Source organism: Leopardus geoffroyi, chromosome A1 (genome assembly GCF_018350155.1).
Source record: "Leopardus geoffroyi isolate Oge1 chromosome A1, O.geoffroyi_Oge1_pat1.0, whole genome shotgun sequence".
Lineage (NCBI taxonomy): Eukaryota > Metazoa > Chordata > Mammalia > Carnivora > Felidae > Leopardus > Leopardus geoffroyi.
Genome location: NC_059326.1, coordinates 70,043,001 through 70,055,577, shown reverse-complemented (window position 1 = coordinate 70,055,577; position 12,577 = coordinate 70,043,001). Strand labels below are relative to the sequence as shown.

At 41.6% G+C, this 12,577-nt stretch overlaps 1 protein-coding gene across 1 annotated transcript in view; it reads left to right on the top strand.

Annotated features, from left to right (window-relative positions):
* SLC15A1 (solute carrier family 15 member 1) overlaps positions 1 to 12,577 on the top strand; it is a 57,229-nt gene that overhangs the window by 31,796 nt on the left and 12,856 nt on the right. The window contains exons 9-18 of the mRNA XM_045444660.1: positions 484 to 566; positions 3,578 to 3,664; positions 4,437 to 4,526; positions 6,856 to 6,900; positions 7,061 to 7,093; positions 7,178 to 7,266; positions 7,768 to 7,849; positions 9,666 to 9,785; positions 11,052 to 11,198; positions 12,056 to 12,105. Coding sequence (XP_045300616.1) covers positions 484 to 566; positions 3,578 to 3,664; positions 4,437 to 4,526; positions 6,856 to 6,900; positions 7,061 to 7,093; positions 7,178 to 7,266; positions 7,768 to 7,849; positions 9,666 to 9,785; positions 11,052 to 11,198; positions 12,056 to 12,105 — 826 coding nt within the window. The remainder of the gene's footprint in view (positions 1 to 483; positions 567 to 3,577; positions 3,665 to 4,436; positions 4,527 to 6,855; positions 6,901 to 7,060; positions 7,094 to 7,177; positions 7,267 to 7,767; positions 7,850 to 9,665; positions 9,786 to 11,051; positions 11,199 to 12,055; positions 12,106 to 12,577) is intronic.

Sequence of the window (12,577 nt, the reverse complement as noted above, 5' to 3'; positions counted from 1 at the left end):
TCTGCCACACATGATTAAGTAAGGTTTTAACAAACTAGTTTCTTCCTTTTTCTGAAGATTTATTAAAAAAGAAGAAACTCTTCTGCCATTGCAATCAAAAAATTAAAGCTGTTTTCTGTCTTTATAGAATTATGCGCTGATCTGTTACGTGAAAGCATTTACTCCTTTGTCTCCCTATGCTTAAGAATAAAACTTGCACTTAAATAGCCGTATGGAGCATCTGTGAGCCACCCCAAAATGTGGGAAGTGGACAGTAATAGGCTCCAATGTTTGTATATGACAGCACAAATATACCACCGCTCAAAGCTTCTGTGATTGTTAGGATCAAAAGCACTTTCCAAACTGGGACATAGGAAGGCAAGCCCATTCTGTGAGTAATCCCAGTATTTCCAAAACAAGGTTGTAACTCAAATAAAAGCACATCTTCTAGGTCACAGGTAGTTCTGCCAAACGCCCTGTTAACGTCTTCTTTTGCCTTCCCAGTTGTGTTCGTCATTGGCAGTGGAATGTACAAGAAGTTTCAGCCCCAGGGTAATGTCATGGCTAAAGTTGTCAAGTGCATTGGTGTAAGTATTTCAGTAGCTTTCACTGTCAGTGATATTTAGCCACCCCAGAATCTTCTACCTCCTTCAAATTAAAATGCAATGAAGCATTGACTTTTCTTTATTTTTTTAAGTTTATTTATTTATTTTGAGAGAGAGAGAGAGACAGAGAGAGAGCATGAGCGGGGAGGGGCAGAGAGAGGGAAAGAGAGCTTCCCAAGCAGGCTCCTTACTGTCAGTACAGAGCCTGACGTGGGGCTCAAACTCACGAACTGTGAGATCATGACCTGAGCCAATACCAAGAGTCAGACACTTAGCCGACTGAGCCACCCAGGTGCCCCAACATTGACTTCTCTTTAAACATTTTCTTAATGTTCTTAACTATTTTGGTAATTAAAGTTTCTTATAAAACTGACCAAATGGAAAAGGACACAAACTGAACTCAATAAGGGAGGGATAGAAAAGGCTCTTGAACTTTCGAATTAGATCGGTGGTCAAAGAAAGGCAGAGCAGAGTGACTGTTCAGCTATCACGCTGGCTAACCATGGCTGATGCGGGTCAGGAAGAGTGAAACGGAAGTGGAGAGGCATGGTTTGATGCTGCATCTCAAGGGTCTGGAGTGTCAGTAATGCTACTTTCAGAATTAAGACTAAGAAAATCACTTTTTAAAATGAACACACAAAATGAACACAGATTCATGTAGAAGATTATCAATGTCATATTTATAACAGCAAAATTTTATAACACAAAATTGCAGGAGAACAGTGCTTAACTTCTAGTACATGTAGCCATGCTATGCAGCCATCGGAAGTCTTGTTTCCAAAGACAATTTGGTGACAGGAACATGCAGAATATGGTTTCTTCCATGTGCATCAACGTGATGTACATGCATACAGGCACATCTAAAGGTAGGAAAGGGGTGCCTGGGTGGCTCAGTTGGCTAAGCATCTGAATTCAGATCAGGTCATAATCTCAATGCTCGTGAGTTTGAGCCCCACATCAGGCTCTGTGCTGACAGCTCAGAGCCTAGAGCCTGCTTCAGATTCTGTGTCTCCTTCTCTTTCTGCCCCTTCCCCACTAGCATTCTGTCTCTCAAAAATAAATAAACATTAAAAAATTTTTAATAATAATAAATTAATTAAAAAAAAATAAAGGCAGGAAATAAATGTTATTGTCGATCTATACTGTCCAGCATGATAGCCACTAGCTTCATGTGGCTCTCAAACATTTGAAATGTGTCATGTGCAACTCAGAACAGAATTTTAAATTAGATTTCATTCAAATTAATTTAAATTACACAATTTCCTATATATCGCTATATTATATTGTGAGTTCTCACTTTTTTTTTAATGTTTATTTTTGAAGAGTGCAAGTGGGGTAGGGGCAGAGAGAGAGGGAGACACAGAATCCGAAGCAGACTCCAGGCTCTGAGCTGTCAGCACAGAGCCCAACGCGGGGCTCGAACCCACGGACCACAAGATCATGACCTGAGCCGAAGTCAGACGCTTAATGGACCGAGCCACCCAGGTGCTCCTTCACTCTTAAATTTTAATGGGACACCTGGCTGGCTCAGTCTGTGTAGCATGCGACTCTTGGACTCAGGGTTGTAAGTTTGAGCCCCATGTTGGGTGTATTACTTAAAAAAAAAATCTTTTAAAAGATTTATTTTATTATTATTACGTTCACTCTTACACTTTAAAACTGATAGTTCAGTGAGTGGAAAACTTTTAAGTATATTTGGAACAACTTAGGTATATAAATTTAGTTTTTCAAACATAAATTTATGAAAAGTAAATATAAATCAAATAGTTCTGATAAAAATTGATCATGTTCTGTAAGTATAAAATATGCCCCGGGTTTGAAGACTTGGTATGAAAAAAGAAATATAGAAATTCTCATCGATTGTAATATTTAATATTATTAATTTATTAATAATTGTTTAAATAATTATTGATTTAACATTAATGTTATTCTTATTACATATTAAGATCATATGTAAGATCATTTGGATTTATTGGATTAAATAATATGTAACATATTTAAAATGAATTTTACCTGTTTCCCTGTTACTTTTTTTTTTACATTTATATATATCTTTTTTATTTTAATTCTAGTACAGTTAACATAGTGTTATATTAGTTTCAGGTGTATCCCTGTTATTTTTTTTCAAATTTTTATTTAAATTCTAGTTAGTTAACATACAGTGCAATTTGGGTTTCCAGAATAGGATTTGGTGATTCATAACTTACATACAACACCCAGTGCTCATCACAATACCCTTACTACCCATTACCATTTAGCCCACCCCCCTGCCCACCTCCCCTCCAACAACCCTCAGTTTGTTCTCTATCTTTAGGAATCTCTCCAGGGGCGCCTGGGTGGCTGAGTCGGTTAAGTGTCTGACTTCAGCTCAGGTCATGATCTCAGGGTTTGTGAATTCGAGCCCCGCGTCAGGCTCTGTGATGACAGCTTAGAACCTGGAGCTTGCCTCAGATTCTGTGTCTCCCTCTGTCTCTGCCCCTCCCCTACTCATGCTCTGTCTCTCTCTGTCTCAAAAATAAATAAACATTAAAAAGAAAATTTAAAAAAAAGAGTCTCTCCTGGTTTGTTTCCCTCTTCCCCCCCCACCATATGTTCATCTGTTTTGTTCTTAAATTCCACAGATGAGCGAAATCATATGGTGTTTGTCTTTCTCTGATTGACTTAGATCCCTGTTACTTTGTACTATGGCCAGCAGAAAACCGAACTCACAAATGGCATACATTATATTTCTCTTGAATGCTCCTCTCTAGAGGGCCCAGAGAGTAAAGTAATAAGAATATGACTTTGTTTACCCCACTCAAAGGCTCATAGTTAGAAAGAGATTAGGAATAAATGCAGGTTCTTTTAGCATCATCATTACACGAGTTTATACGATATATACGTTGCTTCTCTCACAAACACAGCTTTCCATTAAAGGCAGTTGTATTGAAATGTGTTTCCCTCATAAAGTAATCGGTTCTGTTTTGAAATGTGATTTTTCTTCCTTCCTTCAGTTTGCCCTCAAAAATAGGTTTAAGCATCGGAGTAAGGAGTTTCCCAAGAGGGAGCACTGGCTGGACTGGGCTAAAGAGAAATATGATGTGAGTGACCGTTATCGCTGCAGTTTTCTTGGGGTCTTCCTCCAGCACGGGGAAAGCCACAGTGGCGGTTCGTATGATTAAGGCCACGTGGACAAAATTATCAGTTGTATCCTTGTAAACCTGACTAGTGTTTTGAACAAGACTATGCAAGAATGTGTGTTAATGTTGAGAAGAGCTTGATAAACGGTGGGTATAGCTGCAAACAACATTATCTTTTCATAGGTTTTCATTTGGTAGAATCGGTTATTAATTATGCATGATTGTGGTCACGTAACCGTGTGAAAACAGAAGAATCAGTGAACAGTGGTGATGAGGGTTACATTTATTGGAATTACATTTAAATTCTAGTACTATGCCTTTTATTTATTTAGTTTATAGTTTATTTTTATGTATTTTGAGAGAGAGAGAGAGAGCAAGCGGGGGAGGGGCACAGAGAGAGGAAGACAGAATCCCAAGCAGGCTCCATGCTGTCGTCGCATGGATGCGGGGCTCGAACTCACGAACTGTGAGATCATGACCTGAGCTGAAGTCTCGTTGGACGCTTAGCCGACTGAGCCACCCAGGTGCCCCTAGTAAGATGCCTTTTAAACTGACATTCGCACTCATTTTGAATAGCTGAGGAATTCTGGGTTTTCTAAAAAAATTTGCGGGAGGGTTCTTTGGAACAATTAGTCACCTCCCGGCTTGTCTCTGGTTGCACGTGTCTATACTGAAACAACACTGCTGACAGCTGTGAATGACACTGATTCATCCTTCCCCATTTCATCCACAGGAGAGGCTCATCTCTCAAATTAAGATGGTTACGAGGGTGATGTTCCTGTATATCCCGCTCCCAATGTTCTGGGCCTTGTTTGACCAGCAGGTAATGTAAGGCTGTGTGTGTTTCTTTACATCTTTATTTAGCAAAATTCCTTGGGCGCTACCACGGACGGGGCAGTACTTAGTATTTAGCTTCTAAAAACGTTTTCTTCCAGTTTCTTTTTTATACTTCGTTTATTTACTAAGTGTTAGATCACACTGAGTTTCTTTAAAAAAAACAACAACAACAACAACAACACAACTCTAGATGGTTCTATCCGCATTTCTGTTGCAAAAGAATGAAGAAAATCAGGTGTGGTCAGCTTACAGAGCCTTGAGAAAGACTTGATCAAAGTATCTAGGACTCTTACCAGTTAAACCAAGAATAAAGAGCTTTTCTACTGATACAGTGTGCTCAGAGGATGTACAGTATTGCCTTTTACGGGATCCACAGAACATTTAAGCTGAAAAAGGCCTTGATGCCTTCTGCTCTAAAATGGAATGCTTAAGCTAGAAGTACCATCCAAGGATGTGAAATGACTACCTAAGTCATTCCGACCAGAGCAAAGAACTCAAACCCAGATCAGTGCCTTGTCATGCTCCTCTTGCTCCCGCAACCGGAAGACGTGTGCCTAGGAAGTTTTCAGATTTGGGTTAAACAACTCAATGCGTGAATACTCGGTTGCCAGAGTAATGAGATAGTGTTTCTTCTAGAAACTGCAGCTTTAAAAAAAATTATAAACGCAGGTCCTTTTATTGTACAGGAAGGGTTATTAGAAGGACAAAACAACTCTTGGAAAAAATTTGAGTGAACACATTAATCTCCTTAGTTGTAAATATGGGATTTAGACCAGCATCTTAAGCACAGGGAGGCAGTTTTGCGTGTTGAATAGGAACCAGCTGGATAGGAATCAGATTTGCTCTAGAAGTACACTCATCACCTTCTAGCTGTATGACTGGGGCGGGGGGCGGATTCTGTAATGCTCCTGGAAGGGTAATCGCCCATGGCAAGGCTGTGCGGATCAAATTAGAGACCGTGCATAAAGTGATCCGTGCCTGACATCTCTTAAGAGCTCAAGCAGTGGTGTACTTCTTGACTTTCCATAATGCCTTCTAAATGGAGTTGACAGATTGAAAACTTTATGTGTTCAGTCCTCCATGGAAATAATCACATGTACCTGTATACAGTCCTGAATCCTCTTTATATAAAATAAGTTGAATGTAACTAGGCTGCAGGGTTAAATCCATCACTCTTTTTTAAAATGTTTATTTATTTATTTTGATGGGGGGGTGCCAAGGGGAAGGGGCAGAGAGAGAGAGGGAGAGAGAGAATCCCAAGCAGGCTCTGCGCCATCAGCATGGAGCCCAAGGTGGGGCTCAATCACACAAACCATGAGATCATGACCTGAGCCAAAATCAAGAGTTGGATCCCTAACCAACTGAGCCACCCAGGCGCCCCCGGACCATCACTCAATTGGTGGATTTCTACTTCAGGACAGCCTAGACTGTCAAACATGGCTCTTAACAATAATGATGTTCTTGGAGCGCCTGGTGGCTCAGTCAGTTAAGTGTCCCACTCTTGGTTTCTGCTCAGGTCATAATATGGTGGTTTGTGGAATTGAGCCCCACATTGGGCTCTGCACTGACAATGCAGAGTTTGCTTGGGGTTCTCTCTCTCTCTCTCTCTCTCTCTCTCCCCCTCACCCACTCATGCTCACTTTCCCTCTATCTCCCAAAATAAATAAATAAACTTAAAAAAAAAAAGATTGGGGCGCCTGGGTGGCGCAGTCGGTTAAGCATCCGACTTCAGCCAGGTCACGATCTCGCGGTCCGTGAGTTCGAGCCCCGCGTCGGGCTCTGGGCTGATGGCTCAGAGCCTGGAGCCTGTTTCCGATTCTGTGTCTCCCTCTCTCTCGCCCCTCCCCCGTTCATGCTCTGTCTCTCTCTGTCCCAAAAATAAATAAACGTTGAAAAAAAAAAAAATTAAAAAAAAAAAAAAGATGTTCTTGAAACTGTGATGCCAGTGAATGTAGAATATCTTACGTGTACGTAGCTGCCTCCACCTTATAGGTGATGCCATGCTTTCCAACAGGCCCCAGCCTGTGTCTTTGTATTTCCTAAGGATGGCTGTCTCTCAGAAGAGCGCTTTCTAGATTCTTCCCTGGGGTTGAGCACTATATGTTGTGTTAACCTGTGCAGCAGAAATGCAAGTTGTTTGGTTTTACCCAGCGTGACAATGGAGCTGGAAGATAAACTTGAGGTTTAAATCCCATAACATTTAAATCCCATAACATTTCAGACCTCCTTCCTGCTCTGGAAGAGATGCAACATTGACTTGTAAAACGTTTAAAACTCATGTTCCCAAATGATGCAGTGAACGTATTCATTTTTAGGGCTCCAGGTGGACGCTGCAAGCCACAGCTATGAGTGGGAAAATTGTAAGTTCGGGACGTCCAGCTATTCTCCCTCCCCTGGTCACCGCTCCTCTGTTTTAGTCCCTTCACCCTCTTTCCCTTCCCTGTCACGACATTCTTCATCCTCCCCAACTGATCACCTCTGGGAACTGATCAGTGAGACTTTCCCCCCTGCTCTTTTCAGGGACTTCTTGAAATTCAGCCGGACCAGATGCAGGTAGGAGAAGATGTTTAAGTTGCTTTCTGAGATCAAAGTACCTTTGAGACAACAGCTAACGGTTCCTCTCCACTCCACCCACAGACCGTGAACGCCATCTTGATCGTCATCATGGTCCCCATTGTGGATGCCGTGATATATCCTCTGATTGCAAAATGTGGCTTCAATTTCACGTAGGTTCTCGGCAGGTTGGGGGTGGGGGTGAGGCCCTGTCAGTCCCAGGGCTTTGCAAATAGACCGCACTCCATCAGCTGGAAAGAATGTCTCCCCTCCCACCACACCACCTATATGATGGGGTTTTTAAAGAATTATATTTGAATGAGAGGTCTCTGTGCAGATGTTTCTGGAAATTTGCCCTTAACATAAAAGTGCTGTAAAAGGCAGCCTGAAAAGCTTCTAATTAAAGCTTTCATATATGTAGATGATAGAAATGTTAACTGTCATCCAACGTATCACCTAAACCATAGTTTCTAGAAATTAAATGTGAAAATGCAAATAAGCTGCGTTATATATATCCTTCCTCATCTCAATCAGAAATAAGAGAGGAAGAGATACTTTCGAACAGTATTTCACAGGGAAGTTAGTTTTGTTTGGGTGGATGGCGGGAAAGGAATGTTATCATTAGCTCGCTTGTGTATGAGGCTGGTTGAGAGTCACTCTTACTTATGTCTCAGCTCTTTGAAGAAGATGACAGTTGGAATGTTCCTGGCTTCCATGGCTTTCGTGGTGGCGGCAATTGTGCAAGTGGAAATTGATGTGAGTTGCCCTCTGGTCCCCCAGTGGCTTTTCCTGCGGGTCAGGTGGAACGTTCGGAAGGCTTCTTTCTCCGGGGCTGTGGGGATTAGGGGAGGCCAGGGTCTCTGCCGACAGACTGTCCTGGAGCCAGAGACAATGTGGATGTGTTGCAGGGGCAAAATGGTCCTTTTCAGGCAGTGTGCACTACAGGTTCTCGTCACTGTGAAGGGGGCAGCCTGCAGTAGAGTCAGATGGGTGTGCTTCACTTGAGAAGTATGCATGGCGGTGACACAGGGAGTTTCCACTGACACGGTTTATGTAAGGGGAGCAGGAGTTCATGGAACTTATTTTTCGCAATCTGAACTCCTAGGAAGTCTGGTTAGAAGTTCATCACTCAACAAACAAGAAGCACTTTGAAAATATGTAAATTGTCTTTGGGAAGACGCCTCTGTAATCTCAAGTTTCTAGTGATGTTAGTCCCCACTCCAGTCACAGTCTGTTGGACCCACAGTGGCACTAAACCAGGTTTCTAGTGCTGTTAGTTTGAGACCAGGCCCCAGAAACGGGCGTTACATAGTGTGTAAGACAGGAGGTAAACACTCCCCTCCCACCTCTCTCCCCTCCTCCTTTCTCTGTCTCAGTCTGTCTCCTCCCCTCTGTCTGTGTGTGTGTGTCTCTCTCTGTCTGTCTCTCTCTGTTTCTGTCTTTATCTCTCCCTCCCTCCCTCCTTCTCTCTTTTTAAATTTTTTTAAAATTTGGAATTGTGATAAAAGATACATTAAAAAATTCACCATCTTAACCATTTCTAAGTATACAGTTCAGTCATGTTAAATACATTCACAGCGTCGTGCAATCAATCTCCAGAATGCTTTTCATCTTGCAACACTAATGCTCTGTGCCCATTAAAAACAGCTCCCCATCTCCCCTCCCCCAGCCCCTGGCAACCACCATCCCACTTACTGTCTCTATGAGTTCGTGCACTCTTGGTACCTCATCTAAGTGGATTCATACACCAAGTGGTCTTTGTTGGGTGGCTTGTTTCACCAAGCATAATGTCCCCAAGCTTCTTCCATGCGGTAGCAGGTGTCAGAATCTCCTTCTTTGGTAAAGTGGAATCATAGTCCACTGTTGGATGGACCACGTTTTGTTTATCCATTCGTCCGTCAGTGGACATTTGCGTTGCTCTCATGTTTTGGCTACCGTGCGTCGTGTTCCTGTGAACGTACGTGTACTCACTTGCTCTGGAACATAGCTCGCTTTGTGCAAAATGAACTGTGGGACTAGTGTAGGCTTCTAGACTAGAATTGAAAGGATTGCTCCAGGGACCCCAGGATTTGAGAGAGAGCACTACAGGGAGAAGGCAGAAGCCCTGAAGGAACGTGTGGAGGCAGGAGGGCATAGAATACCTACGGAAGGATGTCAAGAGCACTGTCAGGGCTGTGGTCCAGGCTCCCAAAGTTAGAGGGGATGATGGTGGCCTCCAGGAGAGTAGATCTCACGTGTCACAACAAGATAAACATTCACTTGGGCTGTGGTTACTCTGACCTCCTCAGATAGCAGGCTTCATAGCCTGGTATCCTTTGACTTGGAGGTGGCTAGGTAAGACCCAGAGCAGCCTCTTTGTGATTTCTTCCATGTTTTGTACAAGCATCATTTTCTGTGGGTGCCATGAGGTGAACAACTGAAGACTTCACAGGGGAGTTTGGTATCTCAGCCGGTGCGGCTTTCTGTGCTGTAGCAGGGGTGGGGGTGGGGGGGTGGTGACTGTCGTGCTAGGGCAAGCTTGTCTTCAATATGCATGGAGACATCACTGCTAATCTTCTTTTATTTTGCTCAGAAAACTCTTCCAGTCTTCCCCAAACAAAACGAAGTCCAGATTAAAGTACTGAATATAGGAAATGATAACATGACTGTATATTTTCCTGGAAGCACGGTGACACTTGGCCAAATGTCCCAGGTAAGTAGAAGGGAATTCAACTTCCTTTTTTATCTTCTGACCTGAATTATAATAGGATTTGAAGAAACTGATCTTCTTGACCCTTATGTAATTCCTACAACAAGTCCAGAAGTGAAATGTCTTGTTATCTTGGTCTCATTTTGGCCTCACTCCAGACCAGTGTGCCTCAAACTTTAATGTACACGTGAATCACCTGGGGAGCTTATGAAATGCAGAGTCTTAATCAGTAGGTCTGAAATGCTGCATTTTTAACATGTTCTCTCGTGCATGGATCCACATTTTAAACAGCAAGGATCTGGCAATGGTTCTCTACTAGGGGCTATTTTTCATTGTCACAACTGAGAGTGTGCTCTTGGCATTTCATATGTAAGAAGCCAGGGATGCTGACACACAGTCCCACAACAAAGAATTATCTGGCCCCAAACGTCAATAGTGCCAAGGTCGGAAAACCCTAATCTGGATGGTCGCTGGTCTCAATTAGAGGTTCTCATCCTTGGGTCCATACTGGAATCACCTAGAGAGCTTTGAAAATTCTGATACCTCATAGATTTTGATTTAACTGGTCTCACTCCTGTTCAGCCACGGTTAAGAACCACTCCCTTATAGCTTATGAAACTGACAATCTCGAAGAAAAAAGAAAATTTGACTTCTGAGTGCTCAGAGCAGCCCAGTACTGATTGTCACCAGGGTTACAGCTTTTCCTCTAAAACTACTCTTTGACCAATGGTAGAAATGATTTCCAGAACATTTATTTTCATAAAATGAAATAGTAGTAAAATGCTGTACAAAAAGTATAATTCTTGTGTGACACTAAAGAAGTTCATGACCGAGTTCAAAAGAGTGGGTGGGAGGCTGAGACAAACCAATGCCAGCTTCTGCAAGGCTTTTCTTTCTTCCTTCCTCCCTCCCTCCCTCCCTCCCTCCCTCTCTTTTCCTTCCTTCCTTCCTTCCTCCCTCTCTCTCTCTCTCTCTCTTTCTTTCTTTCTTTCTTTCTTTCTTTCTTTCTTTCTTTCTTTCTTTCTTTCCAAGTAGCTTCTGTGCCCAATGTGGAGCTTGAACTCACCACCCTGAGATTAAGAGTCACATGCTCTACTGACAGAACCAGCCAAGCACCCCCCGCCCCACCCCTCAAGGCATTTTTTTGATGTGTATGAACGTCAACTGGGGATGTCAAAGGATATGCCATGGCAGTGTGCAGTTATTCTGCATGACAGTGCAGAATAAGATGCTATGGTATTAACTTTGACTCCTTTTCTCCCGTTATAGACAAATGAATTTATGACGTTTGATGTAGACAAACTGACAAGTATAAACATCTCTTCTACTGGATTACCCATCACTCCAGTAACTCATAAGTTTGAGCAGGGCCATCGCCATACCCTGCTAGTGTGGGCCCCCAATAACTACCGCGTGGTAAGTAGTTAGACACCTACAGCTGATTCTTTACTATTTGTGATGTTGGAAACAGCCTGTGAATGGTGTGACTTTCTTTTACCCCATGTAGTATAATTATAATTATGTAAGATCATCTTCAAGTCTTCCTTCTTCAAGGGTACAAGTCATTTGACTTCCAATAAAAGTTTGAGTGATAGATAGTAAGGATTAATATTAATTAAAATGTTTAAAAAGAACTTTGGGGCATGATATAGTGGAGGGGGGGGGGCGAGTGCCTACAAGTCACACAGAATACATATATGCATTCTTAGCAATTTTTTGAGATAAAATTTTAAATATATCTTTAATTGTATTGGTTATAAAATTCACACTGAGTAATTGGAAAATTAAAGCAGTCCCTTAAAAATGTAGTAAATATATTAGGTAAAAGCAATAAAAATATACACAAAATATTTCATGACAAAATACAAGTGCTTATAAGCCAATCTACATATAAAGAAACTATGAAGGTATAGTTGAACCAAGTGAAGGAGTTGTGGGTATTCTATAAGGTAAATTTAGTTGACCTTCTATAAAACTGCAATATGGAATTAAGACTTCTTGGTCATGTGTTTTATTAGGGAGTTCTTGAGTGACTCATTCCAAATTCCTGGACAGTAGGGTTCTGTGGAACCTCCAGAAAGCAAGCATCAAAAATTGTGGAGGCTCATGTTAACCTTAAAGAAAACCAAGGCCAAAGGTTGGAGCCCTGCACATATAATCATTATGCCCTTGGCTCCTAGGATATATGTCAACGTAATTCTCCTTCTCAAAGGCTGAAATGGTAATCTGAACTTATTCAAGTGGATAAGATTTGAAAATGCTTTCTTTCTCAGGTAAAGGATGGCCTTAACCAGAAGCCAGAAAAAGGAGAAAATGGCATCAGGTATGTATATTTCTTTAAAACTTAAGTTTTATCAGCTTCTTATGGAAGTGATGATTCCCATAATAAAGTCCAGCTGTAACAAGGAGAGTATGGGAATTTATCCAAAGAATGTAAGGCTGGTTCAATATTCAAAAAAAAAAAAATCAATCAAGATAAACTGTCATCTGAATAAACTAAAGAAAAAAATCCATATCATCATATCAATGGATGCAGAAAAAGCATTTAATAAACTTCAGTGTCCATTCATGATTTAAAAAAAAAACAAACCACTTCAACAAACTAGTAGTTGAAGAGAACTTCCTTACTCTGAAAAAGGACATCTAAAAAACCGAAGCTATCGTTACACTTAACGGTGAAAGTCTGAATGCTCTTCCCGTAAGATCATCCGTGCTCTCCACTCCTATTCAGTATCCTTCTAGACACCAGTGCAATGAGACTAGAAAAAGAAGCATCTTGATTGGAAAGGAAGAAA